This window comes from Anas platyrhynchos, chromosome 3 (genome assembly GCF_047663525.1).
Source record: "Anas platyrhynchos isolate ZD024472 breed Pekin duck chromosome 3, IASCAAS_PekinDuck_T2T, whole genome shotgun sequence".
In the NCBI taxonomy this organism is placed as follows: Eukaryota; Metazoa; Chordata; class Aves; order Anseriformes; family Anatidae; genus Anas; species Anas platyrhynchos.
Window position 1 is genome coordinate 30286783 of NC_092589.1, and position 25584 is coordinate 30312366.

The 25584-nt window shown below is 34.9% G+C and overlaps 1 protein-coding gene across 11 annotated transcripts in view; it reads left to right on the forward strand.

Annotated features, from left to right (window-relative positions):
* Nucleotides 1-25584, forward strand: part of SDCCAG8 (SHH signaling and ciliogenesis regulator SDCCAG8) — a 108548-nt gene that overhangs the window by 3401 nt on the left and 79563 nt on the right. For 8 of the 11 annotated variants that reach the window (XR_011808142.1, XR_011808141.1, XM_072035637.1 and 5 more), the window contains exons 2-12: nt 3887-4063; nt 4221-4303; nt 9140-9253; nt 9643-9768; nt 10061-10201; nt 11562-11626; nt 13832-14020; nt 15666-15804; nt 19105-19257; nt 21477-21611; nt 24968-25084. Coding sequence is in view for 9 of the 11 variants with exons in the window: in XM_072035637.1 (XP_071891738.1) it covers nt 3887-4063; nt 4221-4303; nt 9140-9253; nt 9643-9768; nt 10061-10201; nt 11562-11626; nt 13832-14020; nt 15666-15804; nt 19105-19257; nt 21477-21611; nt 24968-25084 (1439 nt within the window). In the remaining 2 variants the exon portion in view is untranslated. Of the gene's footprint in view, nt 1-193; nt 295-3886; nt 4064-4220; nt 4304-9139; nt 9254-9625; nt 9769-10060; nt 10202-11561; nt 11627-13831; nt 14021-15665; nt 15805-19104; nt 19258-21476; nt 21612-24967; nt 25085-25584 lie in introns of those variants that run through there. The other 3 variants (XM_038177274.2, XM_072035634.1, XM_038177279.2) reach the window with 3 other exon arrangements.

Here is a 25584-nt window from a genome sequence, read left to right on the forward strand (position 1 = left end):
ACAAAGAAAATCTTATTGTGCATCTGTGTGTCTTTTTCAGTAAATAAAGTAGGAGAGACGTGCAGTCCCGGGAAAAATGAGTTGTGGCCAAGTTACCAGCTTTCCAAGTGAGCTAGGACACTTTAGCAGCTAAGAAATTTTAAATGGTAATCTATAATTGTAAGGTGTTTTTTTTATTAGGCTTTTTATTTGGCAATTGTTTCTAGGTATTCTTGCTGAACAGAACATGTAACATGCATTCAAGGTCGGGGAATCCATCAGAAAGGATTGGGAAGTGCTCGGTGTTTCCTACAGGTGAGGGTCTCTAGAACATAGACATGTACTTTATACCCTGCAGCAAAGGCTGGTATAGGGACTGGTAGGGATGAATGCTGCAGCTCTAGAGAACAACCTCCTCTTAAAGATAACTGGCTAAAGGAGGTGTTGAAAATAGCAGGTTTCTCATGTAACAATGCAAAGCAAATATGAAGGCTGAGAAGCCAAACCAGATGGATCTGTAACTCATTTTTCTGAGACATCAGTGTGTTAAACACATCTTACAACCTTTAGAGGCCTGACCTAATGAGCAGCCTGGTATCGTCTGTTGTTGAATGTTTACATTTAAAGTCCTAGAAGCACATTTAGTAGTTGATACAATAGTTTCAGTCTCAAACTGCCATGTAGTGCATTAGTGGCATGGTAGATCATGTGCCTGTGCTTCGCTACGACTGTGGTATGAAGAATAGCTCTGTAGCAGAATGATGAGTAAGGTAAATTACAAGCCCGCACAAAATACAATAAAAACTTGAAAGCAATTTCTCAGCTTGTTTCTTTGTTTCTGAGCAGACATTTCATGTGAAATTTCATTTCAATCAACCATCTTTCACTTGGGGATGAAAAAATCAATTCTAGTTAGTGTACTTGAATACTTACTTTAAAATAATGAGGTGAGTGCATATTACTGTTATTGAAGGACAGTTTGTTGTGTTTTTTTTTACCACCCTGTGAAAATCTCTCCAGTAAATATTTTTAATATAAATAACTGATTTTCTGTTTCAAAACCAAAACAAAATAACCTTTAAAAACTTCTTGCATACCTCATGTTTCCAAGAATGAGTAGGTATTCAGGAAGTCAATCACAGAATTGTCAGGGTTGGAAGGGACTTAAGAAATCATCAGGTCCTGCCCCGCTGCCAAAGCAGGTTCCCTAGAGCAGGTTGCCCAGGTAGGTGACCAGATGGGCCTTGAATATCTCCAGAGAAAGAGACTATATGGTGTACTATTTTTAGATTTCTAAGTGTCAATAGAAACAAAATCAATGTTAATATATTTTGGACAGTAAAATTTTCTTTAAATATCTTTGTGTTTTCACCAACTGGTCTAATTTCCTGTCTTGTTGGTTAATGTTTCACATAAATTATATTATTTTAGCCCTAAAGAATCACTGTAATTTTGTCTCCTACTTTCTAGGGCTGTTTTCTGATTGGGAACTGGAATATTAACAAGTGACATGTTAAATTTATAGCCGGTAACTTCCACTTATCTTCCTGTAAACATTATTAGAACTAGACGTTTTTTCTGTAGATGATAGAGGTAAAGCAACTTTTTTATGGAGTTGTAGTTTTTCTCCAATTTATGTTGCTCAACACTTCTGTCAGTTGGAGTTATTTTCTATGTCTTGCAGGCACTTCTGTTGTTGTGGATGGTTGGTTCTTTTGCTTAGCTCTCCATTAGCTCAAGAGTATTTTCTGTGGCATTTCTGAGTTCATGAATGAGGTAGCTTTGGTACTTTCGTTTAAAGGAGTGCTCTTCATGGACAGTCTTGGGCAATGTCTGAAAAAAACATCTTTTGTTTAGGCAATGCAGACACGCTTCAATGCCTTCTCTGTTTGTTGTGTTTTTTGTGTGTGTGTGTTTTTTTTTTCTGTTTTCCTCTCAGTAGCAAATTGTTCTCACAATCTTTTATCTTTTTTTTTTCCTCCCCAAACTGGTTATTACTTACTTGGAAATACACCGACCTCTTCCCTGTTGTATTTTGTGTTTTGACTCTAGCCTTTATCTTAAAGTGGTGTTTTTTTTTTTTTTGGATATGTTGAATGGATCTGTAGTGTATTTCTTTTTTTATTATTTGTAAAGTTGCTCTGCAGCAGTAGTGGTGTTCCCATGCACCCACACACACGTGCACACACACAAAAACACACCTTCTACCCTCTGTGTAAAGATTATTCTCTGGGAAAAGGATACCTGTAATATATCTTCAGGATGTAATACTTGGATGTTGTAGTTAAAATGAGTAGAGAAAATAAAGAGATATCAATACTTCTTTCAGGACATGGAAGTATTATTATTAAGCAGGTAGAATATATAGCACATGCTGTTTGAACATTAATGTTTCAGTTAGGGTCCTATTGTTTTTGTCTAAACCATTATGCTTAACTGAGCTTAATCTAGTCCAAGGTTGCACTGATGTTTAGATGAAGGGATCAGAGTTTCTCTGTACCTACAGCAATGAGGTCTCGAACCAGTTAGTTTCCCTGGTTGCTTCTGTCACTGAGATAATTTGCAGTGGTTTTCTTTCTCTAAGGTGTTTGGCTAGCTGTGGCATTAAGTAAATTATTTGCTTGTCCCTTATGGTAAGTACTGCCTGTGACTTATACATGATAGTTGGCAACTTTTTATGGAGCAGTTGGATTGAGCCCGATACATCAAAGAAAAGAGATTCATCAGGTTCTGTTGCTAGCTTGCAATTTTTCCACAGGGATCTGAGGTCCTTTAAATACTGAAAACCAAAGAGCTTTACCAGTAAATAGAACCTAGAGGTTCTGCTCTGAGTATTGCAGAAAGCCATACTATGCTAGATCACCTTCCTGTCTTGTCTAGTTGGTATACACATGGCTTAAAGGGAAGAGAATTTACTCATCTTCATTTATACACAGGTGGTTGAAAGAAACAATGTAGTTAGTGAATTAACTGATTGAGGTCCTACAGTGTGAAAAAGAAGTGTCACTGTCTAAAACCAATCCCATATTTTCTGATTTGCAATCCAGTTGTCACCTCTTCAGCTGCAAATCTGTCCAGTTTCTTTTCTGGCATATCAGATGTGTTCAATTGTAGTGCAGTGATATGGCATTTGTGGTTAGAAAGTTTGCTATTTTTACAAAATCAGCTGAAAGAAGGAAAAAGGAAAAATAAATATAAGAAAAATATATTGAAAATGAGAAAAGAATGTTGCTGTATCACCCCTAAGTCAGCCAGTTGTTGGAAGGGTTCATAAAATATTTCGTTTTATCTGGAAATAGTTTTTTGCTTTTCTGGAATGATGTGGGTTTTTTTGCAGTTGGTCAGAAGTCATCTATCTTTATTTAATCACAGTTTCCTGTTGCTGAGTTTTTATTTCAGTTACTCAGATATTTTTTCAGTTGTACTAGTCATTGCTTTGTCATGTGAGGTGTCACCATTAAAATTCACAAATGTTGTCCTTAGAGCCTGATCCTCCACATTATACAAAATACAGCATGAGCTTTATATTCATTTAAAAATAATAGAGCCATATATGCTAGGAAATGTTTTGGGGTCAAATTAGTAGTTGAAGCTTTCTTTCTGCTGGCAATTTCTAATAGCAGGTACTTGTGCTGCTGCAGAGGCTTAATGCATTGACAGGCTAACATACTGTTTATGGCTTGTTCTTTACAAATGTGGTAAATGATTCTCCCTCAAGTTGTTGACATATCATAGTTTTGATGTTTGCATTAGACAATTACTTCCAGCGGCTGGCCTCAGATGAAGGAGTCAAGCTAGACAGATGCTGAATGCATTTAGTCTTTGCATTTTTTTGCAAACAAATTGTGAATCAGTAAATACTTTCTTTTATGTGTTTTTTTTTTTTTTTTTTTACTTTTTACTGCAGAGCGTGCTAATGAAAGTATCCATCAATTGAAATATGCCTTGGAGGAAAGACAGTTTGCAGAGGGTAAGGATGAAGTTGGGTTTGATGAGTCCTCTGTGGACAAGGGCAATGATGTGGACCATGGCAATGATGGCAGTGAGAGTTCAGCCTGGCAGGATCTACAGCACAGTCATGCAGGTAAGATCACTCAGAAGGCGAATAGCTTAAAAATTGTTAGAAGCAATATTAAATCAGTTCCCCTCCCACCCTCCCCCCCCCCCCCCCCCCCCCCCCCAAAAAAAAAAATATAAAATCAGTCTTATTGCTTACAATAAATGTTTTTATCTCTTCCTAGCTAATCAACTTAAGATTTTGTTGCAACATCAAGAAAGCGTGGAAAGTGAAGTCTCTCCATCAAGGAGGAAGATGCTGTTCTGTGTATGTTTCTTCTTGTTTCTTTGTGTTACTTGAATGAACAGCATGCATGCTGAGATCAGTAATTTCATAGTATCCAGGATGAATCATTCTTACATTCCAAAATGTAAGTTTTTTTCTAGGATGTGGTCAGAACTTGGCTTGTTCATGACCATGGCAGAAGAAAAAGAAATTCCTGATACAGGATTTAGACATTTATTTTTCTTTGTTGACCATGATGCATAGGTGACAGTTCACGTTACTGTAAGTTTTCTCATCATCTTCTCTCCACTAAAATTCATCCTTTTTGTTTTTGAAACAGTTGGGATTGACTGCGTGGCCAAATTTCCATAAAAGCAGTCTCTATTTTTCTTTATGACTATACTCAGAAAGGCTTTATTGCGCTATAACCATGCGTTTTCTTTAGAGGATTAGAGATTTCCATGTAACAGGATTTGTAGCTCTGCACCAAAATGCAGAGGTCTCTGCCAAAGTCAGTAAACTAAATGGAAGGGATACCTCTATCTAGGCTTCTCAAATGTATCCTTCCTGCAGCAGAACTGCACCAAAATACATGCAGTGTACAGGTCAATTACTGGTATATAGCAGTTTTTCTGTAACCGGCAGGGGAAAAAAACAGTTGAAGACATTGTTTCAGTTTAATCTTACAATGGCTTCTATTGCCTGGGTAGGTTTGCGCCAGACCATGCAAGCAACTCTTCCCTGTCAAAGCTGAATTAGCAGTAGGAAAATTGGAAAGCCATGTTCCTCTTCCGTTGCTTTGAGCCTGTGTAATAAGTCTTAGCTTCACTGTTCTGATATCGAGAAAATTTTATTGAAAGTTCAACTTCTCATAGAGTTCCAAAATCCCCGAGTTCAGTCTGATTGTCCTGACAGGCACTTGTGCCTCATAGTAGTGCAGGATAGAATTAGAGTTTTGTATCTCAAAGGAATGGTGCATCATTGTTTGATCTTGAGGTTATATGAATCAGTATCAATTTGTGGTTAACCCATGGGGGGATGGAGAAAGTGTGTTGGTTTTGTTTTGTTTTTTAAAGCATCTTTTAATTCATCTTTGTCCAAGTTTTCTACTTAAAGAAATTTTAGCCAAGTGGAAAATTTGAGAAAACAACATGTTTTTCCAAAGAAACAAGTGTGATTGTGGTGTATTTCAAGGGCTGTATCCAGGAGTTGGACTCAGTGATCCCCGTGGGTCCCTTCCAACTCAGGATATCCTACGATTCTATTAAAGGATGGAGGAGTAAACAGAAAATAAGGTATTTACTGTATGGATAGAGCATTGGAGCCTTGGAAGGAAGAAATGCGCACATGTTTTGAGGACAGAGTGTAAAAGTCAAAGAATGTGCAGCTACAAAAGTGTGTGTGCATATGCTTACACACATCCTTGTCTGATACCATCTTGTCTGTTGGTTTGCTGGATACTGCAGAAATGCTTCATGTGTAAATACAAACCAATTCCCTAACAGTCAAGGAAAACAAACACATATTATGAGTAACCTTAACCTTTTTCTTTGAATTATGCTGAAATACCTGCTGACTACTGAGTAGTAGATGACTACATGACTATAGGTAAATAAAATATTTCACAGCAAGCATACTGTGTAGTAAACATCACAACTTTTTGTACATATAAGTGACATTTGCCCTAACAAAATTCCTTTCTTTTGCCTGCTGATTACAATTGCAGGAGACATCAAATAAGTACTTCTTTTTAGACCACACCCAGATGATCAGGCAGAGATTTGCCTTTTGTACTCCCCAGCCCAAGTTCCTGATGCTGTCCTTGTAGCTTGCGTTTTTGCAACTCCTTCCCATTGTCTCGTGCCAGTTGACGGGGCAGCAGGTTCAAGACTGCCAGCATGGAGTGCCCAGTTCCTGGGGTTTGGAAATTTGAGGCATTCTGGAAACGTACAAGGTGGGCCAACTTATTTGGGATGTTGGCAAAACTATTTGTCAGTGTGTAGAACACTAACCTCTAAAGCTGGCAAGCATCTATATTTTATAAACCCTTGTGTTCATACGGTAAACTTTTCAGTGTCAAGAATGCAAATGTGAACAACATTTCTGAGACTCGTGCATAAATGTTTGGTAATTCGTACCGATTTTTATAGTTGGCCTACTTTAAATATGCTTCCCTTGACCTCTGTTCTTCTGTTCTATAACACACATTATTTTGGGGCTGTGATCAGAATATTTATTAAAATTCCCAAATTAAGTGATAACAATTATGTAGTTAAAGAAATGAATCACTAATTATCTAACAAGCATTCATCCCATCAAATGGCAGGTAGAAGCTTATAAATAATGAAATATCACTGTGATAGGGCTGTGGGTTAACTAGTCCTCCGTTGCTTCCCTGTCAGGAGAAAATACTACATATTCTTTTCTTTCTATTGAAACTGTTCTCTAGCACTCTTGCATATGTTATGAATTTTTCCCACTGTCAAACACTGTTGTGTAAACTTTTCAGTGAGGCAATATGAATTCTCAACTGCAGTATCTTCAACTTTCAAAGAAGAGTTGGGAAGTCAGTTGGGATCTGGAGGATCAGAGCAATGGGTTCCAAATATTCTTGGAACCATAATATGTTCTATTTAGGATATATGGATATACATACACATGTATATTCTGTCTCTTCTTTCTTTCCCTTCCCCAACAAATGTTTAAAAAAAAAAAAAAAAAAAAAAACAGACTATATAAACTAATTTAGATGAATAGCCTCTAAAGCACTGTGAATTCTGTGTATACAGAACACTTACGTGCACTGAGCCCAGGTGAAATAGATTACAGATTCAGAGTTTATTCTATAAATGTTTTTATGGTTCTGGAAAACCCTGCATTTTTCTCCTCAATTCTAGCTCTAGATCTCTCAAGAATCCCACTTTCCTATGGCAGAATTTATATTAGGTATCATTTGATAGGAAGGCTTTTCTTGCCAGAAATTTCTGTTGCCTTTACAGGTATGGTTATTCATTCTCATGTAAGGTTTGGATATTCATTGCCATCATAGCATAGTTATTTCTTTTTTGTGTGTGTGTACAGTGGTTGGTGTTTTTTTGTTGTTGTTTTGTTTTCTGTTTGGTTTTACCCAATTAGTGGACTTTATTGTTGTTTTTTTGTTTGTTTGTTTTTTAAAGCTGGGCAGGGAGTCTTAATACCTCATCTTGGAAAACATAGCATTTTTTTTTGTCAATTCTTGTCAGATGACCAACTTCTAGATAAGGTAACTAGAAGATGCAATAGCTAGCCGCTAATAGCTTTATTTATTTTTAATGGTGAATGTTTCTATTTCTTTCAAAACAAAGACGTAGGTTTCTGAATATTTTAGGAGGTCCAGAAGACTTAACAGTCCAGCTGTTCAATTAATTAGTTCCTGAAAATGAGTTCTAGAATCTTTAAAACTTTAGGTGTATTTGAAAAGCATTCAATTGATTTTTTTTTTTTTTTTTTTGCACAAAAGAGTTTGATTCTGACCTAAGATCACTGAAGGTAGAATTGTAACAGTTTCAAAACTACCTAGAGATCAGCACAAGCAGCCTGTTTTGTCCAGAATAGCAAACTAATACTAGAAATGTATCTGCTCATCCTCCAAGAGGACCTAATTTGCAGACTTTGTATCCTTTCTAGAAAACAATACAAAGAAGGGACACTTACCCTATTTAGGTTTGTCAGTTACGTTTTTCAGTTCAGTAAATTACTGAAAAGTGCAGGGGTTTTTTTGTTTTTTTTGTTTGTTTTTTTTTTTTACAAGAGGATATATGTTCTGTTTAGAAATGTGTTCCAATTTGACTGCCTCGGTTTTAATTGTTTATTTTTTTATTTTTTTTTTAAAGGTGGCTTGCACTGATAGACATTACCTTCAGGAATGAGAATAGTTAGTATAGTTCAATAGTGGAAAATCAAACTAAGGTAGTACAGCAATACTGAAATATGTAAAGAGGATGAGTGAGACTCTGAAAGCAGTGGATTGTTGAATTTGTTGTTTTGAGACTAGTCACAAAAATATTTAACAAATTCAGAAGCAGTTTCATTGTAGACTATCATATTCATGGTTAATATTGATACTTATTAAAATTATTAAAGTATGTCATATTTCATTAGATCTCAATAAATTACTATAATATGCAAAATAGTTGGGTAATAACTACTCTAAATTAGCTCCTTTTTCAGAGTGACAAAGCCTGTGTGTTGCTAGTAGGATCAAAGAGGCGGTAGTTTTCAGGAAGACATCTCAGCTATGATTTGAAGGATATTTTAATAGTAGACTTATTTACATTCTTATTTAATTTGTACTGTATTCTTAGGAGTAAATTCTGTAAAGTTGTAGAGTCTCTTAAAATACCAGGTTCTTTGTTAAGTGTAGTGTCTATTACACATTTTTGTGTGTTTCTGTGGAGCTATTGAACTGGCACAGTTGTGTTTCTGCAGCAATTATTAATGAACACTTAGAGGTGTATCCTTTGATGCATACCAATTAAAAATCAAGGGATTTTTAATGTTAATTTCACAGCAGAAAATATTCCTGAACCCTTATCTAAAATGAATAATAAATAGCGGTGTGAATTTCATTTGGACATTGGTCGGTGGGTGTATTTTTTTTCCTGTTTTTATAGTGTGCTTAATCAAGCAGTAACACATTTTTACAGGAATGACATATTTACTTTTTTGTACGGAAGATTTGAAGTTTTCTCTGTTTCTCCCTTCCTCATGATCTAGTACTTAGTGTGTTTTTTTTTGTTTGTTTGTTTTTAAGCATAAATAATAATGTGTGTAAGTAACATCTTACTGCAGTAAGTGGAAAATCAGAAAATAACACATGGTATTCTTTACTTCCTACAGAAACCTCCAGAAGCTGCAGATGAAGATTTACCAGGCCTTTCTGATCTTGTTCCTATAATTAATGATCAGTCTCAGTACATTAACCATTTAGAAGCAGAAGTGAAGTTTTGCAAGGTATTTTACACAATATATTTCACCTGAATATGAAACCCTGGTACCCAAATATGAAGAATTGCCTTAAAAACAGCTTCTTGCACTTAACCTTGAGGTTGATTGTTGTAATGACCAAAAACGAACAAGCCACAATTCAGTCAACACTGAGCCTTACCACATATCTTGGTGTCTGTTTAGAGTCTAAAGACCTTCAAAGCCATTTTTACTTTATCTTAGAAATGGAAATAAGCATATTTTTAAGAAATATTTTTGTACTTTAAGTATCCGTATAATGACTCTTTTTTTGAACATTCTCATTTTGTTTGAAAGTGTTAACCTAGACTTTTGGTCTCAAGATGTATTTAATTGTCTCAAGGGGCCTTTTACATGCAGTTCCTGTTGTCATATAGGAGGAATTGTATGGGATGAGAGAGCGAGTTCGAGAGGTTGTGCTTGAAAATGAGGACCTCCATCAGAAACTGAAATTTCTGGCTGCAGAACATACTTTGAGAGAACAAACTCTTCTAGATGCCTCAGTAAGGTTTTATTTTTGTTGTTGTTTTAATCAAGGTTCAGATACGTAATTCCTATTAATGAAGGCTGTTTAAATGGTCATCCTCAATCTGAATTTTAGTCAAAACCTAATGACAGTTTGAAAACATGGATTTCTGTAGATAACTTCACAGGTTGCTAACCTAATTAAGCTGTTTATTGGTTCTTAAATTCTACTGTGGTGAAAATCATAAGATTCAATACTCACATAATTGATACTTGTTTAAAAATACAGCCTACATAAGTATAACTGAAGCACTAATATTTTTATTTTAGGCAAATACTCAGAACTCCTGGCCTGTAGGTGGTAATGACTATAGTCTGCATCAGCCAGTCACCTCATCAGCAGCAGAAAACAAAAATCCAACTTTGGTTACAGCATCAGTTGGAGAAATAGAAAAATGGCATGTAGAACTGGTTGGTATTAGCATTCTTTACCTTTGAAAAAACTTTCAGTACTTTGTTATTGCTGCAGTTCTGAAAATTAATTTTGTAACAGGCTTACAGAAGGAGTTTTAGTTGACTGGAGCTTAATTGGAGGTCAGATTTTATTGTCTTAAGCATAATTTCCTCATTATTCCCTAATTAATATTGTTATCCAGTTAGATACGGATGGCAGAGTGTAGCTGCAGATGTTGATTTCCAGAGATAAGTCTCAGTTTAAGAATGTCATGTCAGTAGTGGCATATACTATACGTTGGAGATTCTTGGCAGTAACACAACCCACAAGCAAGAAGTGGGAGCTAGTTGCTGTAATTCAGGCAAGCCTTTAGGCAAGCTCTTTTGCAATGAACCTTACTACTACAGTAGCAGTGCAGGGTCGGTAAGGTACAAAAGTAGCTTTAACTCGTCTGTCTTTCCTGAGCCAAATTACACTTTTTGTGCTTTTAGAGATACTGAGGAGCCTTTGTGATTCAGAGTTGTTGTAGTACCTGTTTTATTTCTTCAGCTTGGGATGATATTCTAAATTGCTTTGATCTAAATTAATTGGGTAACATTGCCACTTTCTGAGATAAGAACAGGATTAATTTAAATTTTTGGTGTATTTTATCCATGCGCATGTGTGCTGTGGAATTGAAAGGGCACTTTAAATCTCCAAGATAATTATTGGTATCTATTAAGTTCTCACAGAAAACTACTTTTGATAGTTTATGCCTCATCTATAGCTGAAAACATCTTCAGTGATCCATAACGCCTATTTGAAAGCTAGTTTTTATAATAATTGTACTTCTTCCTCTGTCATGTTAAAGTGGGAGTATCATATTGATTGTGACTTCTTTCTAAACATCACAGTGAGATGAATCCGGTGTTCTTTGGCTCATTACCACCATTGTATTCACCATTGTTGTGGTTAATTCATTTATCTAGTTTGTGTTAATAGGAGTTCCAGGTAATAGGAGTTATTGTATTATAAATAAATAACTGTTTTACTTGAAGAATCTACTATTTCTGCTGAATTAGGGGCGAGTAAGAGCAAAATCAAGGCAAGATTGAAGAGATTCATCTAAATTATTGTAAATAACTGAAACTGCTGGAGCTTTTGCAGTTCATACCATATGAGAATCTGGCATATTAGGTAGAAATAAGAAAACAGGAGGGTTATTCATTTCATAAATTTTCACAATAACATGAGATACTTAGATTTCTCTGGATCTAGTGTTTCAGATTTATATCTTCAGGGGAAAATAGTGAATGCGGCTGATGTCTAGATTTCTTTGTTAAGACAGTATTATGAAGAAACCAAAAGAAAACTTTTTTTCTCCCATCTTTCCTAAAGGAGAAACTAAAACTTCTTTATCAAGAAAAAGTCAATATCCTTGATGCTCAAGTAAAGTCTCTAAGGTAAAGTGAATTTTTTTTTCTTAAAATTATTGTTGAGGAAATACCAGCTCACAACAACCTGAACCATTCTTTATTTGAATTTAAGTAACAGAATGGGTCATGTTGTCTAGTAGCGTCCCTGGAAGCTGGCTTTACAAGAAGCTTTCTCAAATAGAAAAGTAATGTAATTGAATTCATTGCTATTATGTCAATATATAAATTTTATAAATTAAGTTGAATTGTTGTATTTATAGATGTTACCAGGCCTTAGAGCTTTATATGAAATCTTTATTCTTTTTACCCATTTTCCATGTGGAAACTCCACGTCTGTTCAGATAACCCAATAAAAAAAAAAGTTTTAACTTTTGTGAGCTCTTTCATAATTAGTTCTCTTCTGCTAGTGTTTGGTATCACAACTTTTAGAAATCTTAAGCATTGAACTAGTTTAATCCAGATAATGATTTTGGAGGAGGAGAACACAGTTTTGAAGCATGCATTCTGTGTTTCCAGTCATGCAACCTGCATATCTTTAAAAATAAAAACATAATGAAAATAAAAAATGAATTCTTCAAAGTAACAGTGGTGTGATTATAGTCAGCAGACTATGGAAAACCAGAGACAGATGCATTCACTTTAGAATTTGGTGTTCTGGTATAAACTTTCCCCTGTATACTTTCATTCATGATGTTGCTGCTGAAGCTGTTTTTTTCTCCCTGAATAAATTGAGATTTCACATACCTGAAATTTACGTAATTGTGTGTTTGTGTCTGTGCAAGTGTAAAAGGACTTAATGGTTTAAATATGCCTTCTGAAGTGATGCAATCATAAATGTGCAAAGCCAATCATGCTAGTGAATGTAAAGGAGAATCTTAAATCTCAGCTGTGTATTCTCCTGTCCACTTGGCTCAAAGTGTTAAATATACTCAGAGAAACAGATTGGAGGTTCAAATGGTCTGAAAACTCCTGTAACTACTCTACTGAAGTTCTTGTTTTCCACTGAAGGGCATGATCTTTGAAAATATAAGCTCTGCAAAGCATTTGGAGATTCGCTGATTTTATTTTTATTTTTTTTCAAGTGCAAAACTCCTTTAAGTGGGACCATCCTTGTTTTTAACTTTTAGCATGAATTTACATTGGACTCACCGGTTTCTGCCCTAGACTTCCCAACAACAGATCTGTTGTACCACAGCCATCTAAAAAATATATGCAGAGCAAATTCTGTTCAGGTTATAGTGATTCTATTTGATACACTGACTACTAAAATTGGGCAAAGTATGCAGATTTCCCAGATGGAAATAAACATGCATGCTCAGTAAATCCAATGCAACCAGAATGTGTCAGACGTGCTACATGTATGCTGCCCAGATGGCCTGCATAACAAACCAAAAGTTTTGGAATCATTGCACAATTTGTCAAATTGATCTATATGTGCACAGTGTGCATTTGTCTGGAACTTCCTGATGTCAGCATTCCTACTGCTCATGCTCTACTTGGCCTTACAGATGCCTAGAAATTCTAGAGGAAGTTTATTTCGTTGTTTTTTTTTTTCACAACACCTGGTAAAAATTTTGGAGAGAAGTTTTTTTTTAATTAATTATTTTTTTTTAATTAATTAAAAAAAAAAAAAAAACAACCTACCCCTGTTTCCCTGTTTATCTGGAGATGTGGTTGACCTCAACTTTGTGTGTGGTGATCAGAGTATGTGCTGAATAAATCTGGATTTTGCTTAGGGAACGTAGGAGACTTTTATTTTAAGTTGTCACATTCTTGTTAATATGAGAGTAGAGGAGAAATGTGGACTTAATGATACTATAAGCAAGAAGAACAGGGGAAAAAAAAAATCTTAGGATACTTAAATATTCACACGGCTGATGTGTAAATTTATTTACGCAGTTTTTATTGCTAATGAATCCTTTTCTCTGTTCTTGCCAACAGGTAAGTCTACAATTTTCATCTAATCTTTTTTCTATATAACTCCACTGTTTTCTGGCAGTACAGAAAGAACAAACTAATACAATTTTGTTTCATATATATAAATAATTCTGTTTGCTCAACTATTATTTCTTAAGCTTTTTTTACACTGCTGATGTGTAAAATAAAACGTATTACAGGTACTCTTAGAGTTCCTCTTCTCTATAAGTCTTCATCTGTAAGTATATGTTGCATATAAATATAACTTGTAAAAGTGTTTGTCTATTGCTGAAATATTTTTTTGTTTCTTTCTAGAAAAGACCTTTCAGAATCTCAGAAGACATGTGAAGATTTGGAAGGAAGGCTAAAACACCAGAAGTCCCTCGTTTCAGCCACACATTCTAGTCGGGTTGGTGGTCTGTGTCTGAAATGTGCACAGCATGAGGCAGTTCTTGCACAGACACATTCTAATGTTCATGTACAGATCATCGAGAGGGTGACAAAGTACGTTTGTGGGGTATTTAGTTTCGCATTGAAAGCACAGTTATTTATGTTAAACCACAGAAGTCCTAATGTGTTTGGTTGCATTCATAAAGATGTGCATTTACAGGACAATGGAGTCCCAAATTCAAATTGTAATGCTAAATTGATGGCAGAATATGACTAGCTCAGAACTACTCTGAAATCCATGTAGTTTTTCTGCTTATTCTGAGTGCAAAATAATATTAGTCATGTAATTATGTTGGGAAACAGCAAGGTGTGGTGCTGTTAATAGTCTTTGTTTTCTGCACTTATTATACAGGAAAACCCTTCGCTCTGTCAGGACAAATGTTATGGAAGTCCGTATATTTTGATTGATAAGTTCCTTATTTTTCTATAGTTAGAAATTTTTCTTACACAACTATGTTGCAGTTTTATTACCAGGGACATCTAGAATACATTACCATTGTGATCCCTTTTTTCCTTGTACTTGTTTAATAGGTCTGGGGTTTGGGATAGGATGTACTGCTAACTAATTTGGGTGATTTCCTTTGAATAAGAGAAATTATTTGCAGCAGCCATTTTTAAATTGTAGCTTTTATTTAAATGATTAAGTAAACAGTGATACAGGCTATATATATATGTAATGTTGTATGAAATCTATAAGATACGGTAATTTATTTGTCACAGAACATGTGGAAAATCTGAACAAGCTATTAACTAGTACATTTTTGTCACCTTGTGTTATAGGGTGGTTTGAAACAAAAGATTTCAGCTAACTTTTTTTCTCCCTCTTACACCATCATTTCAGTGTCAGGAAAATCTGAAATCTACATCTTTGTGATCTAAGATTTATTAAAGACAAATATATTGCAGTAGGGATTTTCAAAGGGACTAAGTAGTTTGTCTAAATGTTAAAATGAACACACACAACTATTTTACCATTCCATCCAGCAGATGCATGCACAAAACAGCAATGATTTTCAGTCAGAATTTAGTTGTACCTCACATAAATGGAGACAATGATACTCTATTTGAAAAGACTTCATGTCAAAATAATGAACAGGTGAAGTTAAGTATTACGCTCTTACTGATTATGCTACTCCATTTGGTACAGGTCTCAGTCTCTCAGTTATTTCTTAGTTCAAGAAGTTGTGGAGGGATGTAGAATGCAGGAGTCTTATTCTTCAGTTCCAGTTTGCAGCAAAGGGCTGCTGATTTGGCTTGATATATTTAGTGATCTGAATTACTTGTTGACCCTAAATATATATTTTTTCTTTCTATTTTACATTTACAGGGTAATTTCATATAACTTTGATATTTTAGAAACTTTTTTTTTTAACATGGATTCCTATTATGCGGTGCCAACTTCAGTGTTATTCAGCTTCAATATGTGTATGACTTGAGCTCTGTCTTTACCATCAGTTTCACTAACAGTCAGTAATTCTGAAGTGAAGGACCGATCAGCAAGCAATTGATATTTTTAGTATCTGCTGAGTATTCTCAGTACCTAGCAATATTCTGTCTTTCATGCTTAACCCATGGTAGTTCTAGTCTTGCTTTGCTTTTCACCTTTGTTTCTTTTATGTTAACATCTTATCTTTGATATACCTGTTTTTACCCCCCTTGTGGGAAGACATGAAAGAAGTCTCACTTTCTTTATATACAGAGAAAGAGATGACTTGATGGATGCCCTTGTTTCAGTGAGACGAAACATGAAAGAGATGCAGCAAAGAGAATCCAATGCTTATGAGCAAGTTAAACAAGCTGTACAAATGGCAGAAGAAGCCAATCTCGAAAAAACAAAGGTAAATTTATCAAAAAGATGAGAGCTTTTGAGTATTTGGAACTACTACAAATGTTAATTAGTTTTCATGCTAATGAGAGAATACATGCGTAAGACCTTTATCACTGATGTAGTAGATTTAAAAGAACTGTGTTGTGTGAATACTTATGAGCAATAACAGGAACTCTATTTGGATTCTTAAGTTGTCATCCAACACCGTGGGTTGTATTGTAGTCTTAGGCGATTATTTAAATTCTTATGTAGTTTCACAACTAGAGGATAAAAATTGAATGATTAGAATTTTCAGAGGTATTCATGACACATGGAAAGGTAATTCTTATATCGTATTTATGAGCTGCTCTGGAAAGAGTACTTGAAATGCTTACAGACAACTCTTTTTACCTCAGATGAGTGCAGTGCAAGAACTGATTAGCTAATGTAACACTTCAAAGATGAGAAGTGCTGTGTGAATGCTACCTGTGTGAACCTTTTGGAACTGTGAAAATAATAGTGATAAATCCAGTGCTTATCTAGTGCTTATGTTAGACCTAGCTGCTGTATATATAATCAACTAATTGTGACCTAAATTATTTCCTTGATTTTTAGTGACATCTACTGTGTTATTAGTGAATTACTATGGAATTGAGAGGTGGGGCTTTTTGTGTTGTTCTCTTAATGAAATGCTGTTGTTTTTAATAGTGAACAAAATTGCTTATTTGGTCAATAGAACAATTATATCAGCAGTGTTTGTTACTAGCTATCCAGTTTGTGCATGGGGGAATGTCTTTAACTGTGAGCAGTGGTAGAAAATATAATAAGAGTTAGAAATGCTATATACTTATTAAACTTGAGTATTATAGCTCCATGTTTTTTACTCAGGGAGAGAATCCTTTTGAACCCACTGCTCTCCAGTAATCACCTGTCTCACCTTGTCCTGAGGGGTTACATTTTTCAATTGCTAAGTAGTTTTCTTTGGGCAGGCAAAGTTGTCTCATACAACCATTATTCACTTATTCTTCTTTAAAACTGTACCAAATACTTTTCATCTATGTAATAGAATAAGAGTAGCAGATCTTCCTGTTTGTTTTTCAGTAGCTGTTGGAGGTCTTTGTAATATTCAAAAAGAAAATCCCTATTATCTTACTCAGGGTAGCTTATGTTAGAAATGGCTTACTGAAACAAAGAACCTTCAATGAAATGGGTCTTTGTACCTATACTACTTCTGACATAAAAAAGAAAGCAGCTCCATATGGTCTCTATAGGCCATCTCTTCCCTGCAGCAAGGAAATATGAAGTATTACATCTGTGTATAAGACAGAGCAGTAGTCTGTTTTTCTAGGCTCAAAAACTGTAGTAATATGACGGAACAGGAAGAGAGAAATCTTTTAGTTCTGCTATATTAATTTAGCTTTTCAAAAGTACTGTTATTTCTCTTATTAAGTACAAACTGTCCCTTATTTTCACAGTCCTATTCCACTTTTAAGGTGAAGTGCTGTTTGTTTGTATATTTGTTTTGTAAGTGTCATAGAATCTATTAGAACAGCCCACATGAGAAAAGTGAGGGGGAAAGCCCAGTGTGTTACAGTTCCACCATCCTGTTGATAGCACCTCAGGTGCTTCTCACTTAAAATGCACTATTTTTTTCTGTCTTTTGGTCGTCCCTGTAATTTGTGGTCTCTTCTCTGTTGCTTAGAATCAGGAGGAGATCTAGAAAGGCTAAACTTCCATAACTGAAGCAAATCCAGAAGTATTTTCCAACTTAGACTTCATAGAAAAATAATTGTTTGAAATACTCATTATGTAGTCAAAACAGCAGAGCAAACAAAATACACATTTATTCTAGAGTTGCAAGAACTGTGTTTTGCATGTCTACCAAGCTACAGCAATCTTAAGCATACAATTATTAACTAATGCTGATGTTACATTTTCAAAAGCAACAAGAAAAAAAGATTCAAAGCAATAACAGAGGGATTGCCTTTCCAAGGTAGACTTTGCTGATGGGGAAAAAAAACATTGAAAAGGGTCCTGCAGAATTGACATTAACTAACGGAGATTCTTGGATTATCCTCTAAAAATAATCACAGAATCGTCTAGGTTGGAAGAGACCTCCAAGATCACTTAGTTCAATCTCTGACCTAACGCTAATAGTCCTCCACTAAGCTGTTTCCCTGAACTCTACATGTAAACGTCTTTTAAAGACCTCCAGGGATGGTGATGCAACCACTACCCTGGGCAGCCCATTCCAATGCCTTTCAGTAAAGAATTTTTTCCTAATATCCAACCTAAGCCTCCCCTGGCACAACTTCAGCCCATTCCCCCTCGTCCGGTCACCAGGTATGTGGGATGATCTGATCTGTTTCCCTTGTGAACAGCCCAATACTCAAGGAAACTGAGTACCAGAGACTGGCTTTGAGTAAAAGAAAAATAAGCACTTTGAAAAAAGAACAAGTTTGAAAATAAAGGGTAATAAGGTAGTATTCCTAAACATGGGTTACTTTAGCCTCCTTCAAGTAGGATACACTATTTCAGTGTGTATATATATTGGATATATTCAGAATATACTATTTTACTTCTATCGGTGAAATGAAATCTATTTTATTTTTTTTTCTCTTAACTTCTTTAGAAGAGAGCGTCTGTTGTGCCTATTAAGTATAAACTTGCTTTTCTTTCAATAATCCAGTTCAGGCAAATAAAAATTACACACTTCACATGAGACACATATATAACCTGTGTCTTACCAGATTTTCTTTAGCTTTTCTTAAATCTTATAGGCTTCTTCTCTAGCCTTCTGCACCCAGTACTTTCCCTCTGGGGGAGAACAAGTAGAAATGTGTAGTTTAAGTTTTCCTTCAGCTGTGCAGTTAAGCAGTAACCACAGGTTTCCAGTGTTTGCAAGGAGTCGGGTATTAGAGGCTGGTTCTAGAGATGTGCTTTCAGGAATTTTACATATAAAACAAATAATCATTGTGGTTGTAGAAAAACAGCTAGTTATTTGGAAAATATACACTAAAAATGCTTTCATCTTTGCCCTGACTTCTAAATTAATTTTGAATTTACAAATTACAGTAGGGCATGTATATACGTACAAATGTACGTGTTTTCAATTTGTTAGGCCTATTTTAGATGTTGACACAGTAGGATATGTATAAACATTGTAGTAAGTATCTTTAAAAAAAAAAAATCCTTTCTAATAGCGAATTGGTTTCTCTGTAATCATTAGATACATATCACAGTTATGTTAGGTTTCTTTCACTTAAAAAGTACTTGTTTAATACTTGTTTTAAACTTGTTTGCTTTGTGTTACCTTTTTTATTTTTTTAAGGCTTTAGTCCAATGTGAGCAACTGAAAAGTGAGATGGAACGCCAGAAAAATCGTCTTGAAAAGGAGTTAGCTGCCCAGTTAAATAAGAGGACTGATGAAAAAGAAGCACTGCGGGAAGAAATGAAGAAAGAAAGGGAGGACTTGGCAGCAATGGTATGAGAGTGTTTCTTTCCTATCTGTTTATAGCAAGGAGAGCAAGCTTTCTCTAAACTTATTGTTTGCATGTCTTTAATTTTTGTTCCGGTTTTGGATTTGAGAAGCCAGCAAGTCACTTATATTACTACTCTAAAGCAAGGTTTGTTTCTAGCTTCCTACAAATAATGTTATTTAGGTTGTAGAGTCAAAAATTCAGTATTTAGCACATGTCAAAGTTAGGACTCTTTGCTACTTCGAACTTACATGATCTATTAATGTTACAATATCATAATAACATTCTAATATGGTATTTTTCAGAGCAGTCTTATTAATGTTTGATTTGCCCATCTGCAGAAATGTGTTGGAATCTTTTTTTTATTTAACTTTTTGAAACGGAATCTCTGATCATTTATATTGTGACCAACCATTACAACAGAGTCTTGCTAACCTTGTTTTAGTCTTCTATATCCTAGTGTAATGTGAATATAAAACACAAGTTTTTTCTGCCCACTGGTATATACAGAGGAAACTTAATGCTTAGAGCAGTAAACCTGTGAGGTGTATTTGTTTTGCAGCATCTTCAACCATTTTCTGGTGGAGGTGTGGAAACAATATGGTGACTTTCTCATCTGGCTATAGGCTTCTTCTTTTTTCTTTTCTATATCTCCTTTTAGAAATAAGCCATAAAGTTTATAAAACAGAACTCGGGCTGAACAAGGTAAACCACTGAAGTGTTTAAAAATGAGGAGCTTCTTCAGTAGTGGTTTTGCTTGTGACCTGACTAGAAAGCTTCTAACATAGAGAACTGAGATGATATGGTTGTATTTCTGGTAGTATGAGATAGGAAGTTGCAGCCTTAGACTCCAATTCCAGATGTTAAAACAGGAATTAAGTACAGTAATAAGGATTAAGGGATATATGATATTTTTAATAAGTGAGCTGCTGTAATCAATCATCAGAACTCTGTTGGCAGAACAAATGGAAATTAAAAAGAAAAAATATTGCACTGAACACAGTGAGCTATCATTAAGCAGTTGTTTGTTCAAGTCATTATCTATTGGAAATTATCTGTTTTATGCCATGTAGATTTACTTCAGAGCAGAGTATACACTCTAAAATACAGCCTACTAGACAAGCACGTTGTACTTTGTATTAGTAGAATAATTCACGCTGTGTCTCCATATCACTTTGTATTTCGTCACACCTGGTGCTGTTTTACTGAAACTAATCCCAGCTCTGGAGTTCTAGTCTTTTCTTTTTTTCTTTCTTTTTTTTTTTTTTTTAAATCATACACTTATATTAAATGACACATAGTGAAAATATGATGATGTCATTCTTGGTAATTAAGGATGATCTGGGATGACTTTCTACAAATCTTTGATCTATATTTATGATTTAAGTCTACGTATGATTTAACTAGTGTTTATGCTTCAGGAAAATGAAATGGTAGAAATAGTGTATTACGCATCAAGTCACTCTCCATGTGAAATTTTATCACTTGCTCTAAGAAGTTATTTGTTTGAGGAGGCGAATTGGTGTGATCCACAAATCAGGTGGATGTATAATGAGTGAAAAATAGTTATGAATATATAATCCTCTAGGTTTGGCTTTGAATTCCTTTAAGTTAACCTAGAACTGTCAGATACCATTATTTCCACTTTTATTAGTAAGCTTCAGGGCTAAATAGCTGAAGGGTCACTGTCTCTGTTTTATTGTTACTTTTTTTCTACCATTCAGCAAAATTTGATCTGAATTAATTAGAATTTTTAACATAAGATTTCAGTATGCTTCTTGTACAACATTATGCGTTGAGTTACAGTGCTGAAATATTAACTGAACTTGGAATTAATTTAAGATGTCATTGCAATGGCAGTTTTCTTTTTACTGGTGCAAGAGATAGCTGGGGGAACATGATTTGATTGAAATTAATCCTACTTAAGGATTGATAAGAAGGTGTTAAATGGTACTCCTACAGCTGCAAGAGTAATGCAGCCAGCTGCTTCTGACACTTTTCCTGTACCAACAAGTCCTGGAGACTATTCTGGTTAATTAAAAAATTAATCTGTAAATTAATAAATTTAATTTATTATTGTTTGGGATTAATGCAAAATAATGAACCTATTGTTACATATTGTTTTGCTACATAGCTACAGTTCCTTTCAAGGAGGAAGTCTAACAGCGTTTTGATCTGTAGCTGCTTGAATTTCATTACTGTAGTGTTCTTGGGCATTTTGCAGGTGACAGCCATGTCTGAGAATGTTGCCATGTTAGAGGCTCGGGTAGAGAGAATTACAAGGGAAAAGAACTCTCTGGCTAACCAGTTAGAAGAATCACAACATCAACTTGCATCTCATGAAACGGAGATGAATAAGGTAGGCATGTTTACAAATGAGTCTTGAGCTTGCTTTTCCTTGTTGTTGTAACTTGAAAGATGAGATTTTTTTCTCCATTTTCCTATGTATTGGTAAAGAGCATGTGATAAATATCAACTTCATCTGAAGACTCCAGAGACAGTTTTACAAGTAAAGAGAGAAGTCTGTCAAGTCACCTTGTGATCCAAAAACTGTGCTTACTTTCTCATGGAATATGTAAATCTTATTTAAAATTGCAATCCAGTGTTTCATTTTAAAATTGCATTAGTTGTGAATGAGACACCACAGTATTCAACCCTGTCCTGTAATTTCTACCTCTGGGTTATGCAGTGTTAAAGGGAGCAGCAGTAAATTACTATTGTTCAAGTATTTTTCCTGTACAAAATGCTATATGGTATGCTGTTTTATTCAGTAACGTTGATGGTAAGCATTTCACAAAGAAATCTTTCTTCCAGTTAAGTATTATAGTTTAAAATCCATATATTCCTTCTGTTTATATATATATATATATATATATATATGAATACACTTTAAAAAAACAAAAAAAGTGTATAAGATCTGTCTATATACATATATCACTTTAGGGTGTGTTATTTTGCATGTTTCTCAACCAATTAGAGCCTTAATGCATGTCATAACGTGAGAAGGACTGCAAATGTTTTTTCTAAAACTTATGCTGAAGGATGATATATTATTGCAGTAGTTATTTTTTATTAGCTTAGTTTTGTCAGTCACTTTTTATAGAAATAAATTTAACTTCATGACTATGAGGGGATGCTAAATTTTTATAAAATTGACAAACTGCAAATGAAAATTTGTTAGCCTTTGAAGTGTCTTTGTGGCTGCCCAGTAATCCTAGAGCCAATCCTACCTACCTAGCAGTTAGTTGCAGGATTCTGGGGAGCGATTCATTCTCTAGGCCTCCCCTTCTGGAGAGTTTTCAGCACTCTTATCTTCCTTAGCTGCCCCTACTGGTAGAAATAGGTGGAAGGAAGTAATGTAGAAAATTTACAGCAAAAAGCCAACCAAATGAGTTAGAAAACTTGATTCAAATTCAGCTGAGAAACAAACAAACAAGAGCATTTTAAGAATGTCAAAACAGTTTGTTTTACCACTTCTGAAACATAAGAGTTTTGATTTTTCCAGACTGGGCTCATGGGTGGCTGTAGCCATCCATGGAGGGAGCTAAGGAAGGAGGTAAGAAGTTATAAGTGATGTATATGAATATCCACTGGTTTGAAGGAACTATTATAACAGTAATTTGAAGCAATTTCCAGGGAGAGGTGACACTGGTTCCAGTCCTTGCTTGAGTTTAGTGATACAAAGCTGAATAGGCTACTTTACAATAATCAATGCTATATTTTCACTGCACTGTCCTGAGGAACTGGAAAAGGGTGTTCATGACCGTGTGCTCATGTGAGAATTTTCACACGTCCTGGAGGAAAGTTCTAATAACTGAGCTATTGGGGCTAGGTACTTTGCTATGACAGTTTGCACTGGTTGTGTGACATTTAAATCCCCTTATGGCTCTGACTCATCCAAATTCAGATTAATATTTACTGTTTTTAATAATGGCAATGTTTTTCCTTTTGAGTTATATCTGAAATGCTTCTTTCCCCTGCATGTACTAGAAGTCCGGGGGAAAAAATGTTTGGGGTGAGATTTTTTTATTTTTTTTTTCTACCTTTGTTATGAACTACTAGGAGGCTGAAGAATCAGTTATTAGGACAGCACCATCTGCTGATTTTTCTGTGTTTCTCAATTTGTACCATGTCCAGAGACAAAGGCAAGGATGGCTGTATTTTTTTTTTTATTTCCCTTGGAGAAAGGGACATACTACATCTTGTTCACTCTTAATATAAAGAAAGAAGGACTTAGATGGGGCTGGCAATCTATGTAGCTGCATTTTAGGATTTTTCAGTTGCATATCATATTTCAGTATTAAAAGATAAATAAAGAAAAAAAAAACACTTCAGAACATTCACAGTCTTCAGAGTATTTGCTACTTTCCATTATTTGCACTGGGGCTAAATTCACAAGCTCTCCTCCAAGAAAATTATTCCTCTGCCCTCTAGTGCTTTTAATTTGTAGGTGATGCTTCCTTGTAGTTATAACAGTTGGTTTTGTTTGTTTTCTCTATAAGGTTATTTGTTTGCCCTGTGCATATTTACTTTTCCTTCTATTTTTTTGGGGGGGGGCGTGAAATGTTAAGAGAGACTGAAAATTAAAAATGAATTTAGACTGTAGAATGTGTGAGAGGAGGTTGCTGAGAAGTACAGTGGACTAGCAGCAAACTAAAAATGTGCATATTTAGGAAGCAAGTCTGGAAGTATGAACAGGGCAAGCAAACAGGGTGAGTTTGAAATAAAGTTCTCTGAGAGTAGCTGCAAGTAAACACATTTGTGTTTTCATTGGGGAATGTGAGGGATGGCAATCTTGCATATGTTTGTTTCATGTTAAGGTGAAATGAATAGGCACAAATTAGAAGTGATTGCACAGGATAAAAAGCAGACAGCTTATCCCCTGTCCTTCTCCATGTCAAGCAGATAAGATTTTTAATGGCTTCTATTTAAATTTAGGGAAATAGGAGAGCAATAGCCCTGTACAGCAGTAGTTTTGTGGGAGGGATTGGGCTATCTCCCTCAGGCTCTTCAAAGTTGAGCTGTCTTCAGGCATTAAAAAACAAGAAAAAAAATAAGAAGAGGGATAAGATGTTGAACATCTCAGCAGCACAGAGTACTTGACATTTAAGATCACTTCCACAAAGCCTTTAAATGTTGCTTTGATCCCTTTCTTCTGGCCCATGCACACATGATACAGGCAATTTGAAAATAATTTATTTTCATTTTGTAGTAAGTCTATAGTGTTCTGATCCAACTTTGAAAATTATTGTATTAACATCTAAACATTTTCTTTCTTAACAGTGAAGAGTTGGCAAGACAAGAAACTATACCCTTATATAGGAGTGTGCTAGATCTTTTACTTCTAGGTTTTGAAAGTGTTGACATAGACTTTCTTGGGATTTTAAAAAGAATGGGAGAAGAATATGGAAGCAACAGTAGTTTAACAGTGTTTAGTAGCACATATATTTACAATATAAATATTTATAGTTAGCAAAATCTTGATCCAAATATAATTGAATCTAGAAGGCACTGCATATTTCAAAGTTAATCACTATATAGAGAATTCAGATCCACCTTTATATAAAAACATTTACCATATGTAGTCTTAAAATATCTGTAAATTGAAATACGTTGCATTTAAATGGCCTCTAGAGGGCACCAAAAGATCTAATTGCAAACCTTGGGCTATGGGTTCTTCAAGCTACAGATCATGTTGTCTGTATAATCTAACAGGTGTGTGGAGAAATGCGCTATCAGTTGAATCAAACCAAAATGAAGAAGGATGAGGCAGAAAAGGAGCTCAGAGAGTACAGAACAAAAACTATAAGGGAGCTTGAAATTAAGGACCAGGTAAGAGATGATACTGCTATAACTTTGCAGTTATTAGAAGCCTAAATAGGGTTATTTTGGAAGTTGGAATGATTCGTTTTTCTAATAGTGGTCATTTATTACTGTTAAATGGTTTCTAAATTAATGGCAATGAGCCAGCTGTTACTGTTAAATAAATACCTCTTGGTTATCTTATTCTTGTTTTCAGCCCTAGTATGTTCAGTTTTACATAGTACTCATCCCATGTTTTCATATAGAATTACTCTATCATATGAATTCATACAATGTACTTGAATTGTATATACTGTATACATATGTTTATACACCTTTTTTCTCACAAATAAATCCACATGTAATTAGGTATACATATAGCGTGACAAAACAGTAAGAAGTCCAAGTATAACCTAACTATACGAAGGGGGAAAAAAATCTCTTCCAGTTTCTTTAAAGATTCAAGGATAACAAATGCAAGGCTTCATGAAAAAGTTGTTTTGTTGTTGTTTTTTTGTTTTTGTTTTTTA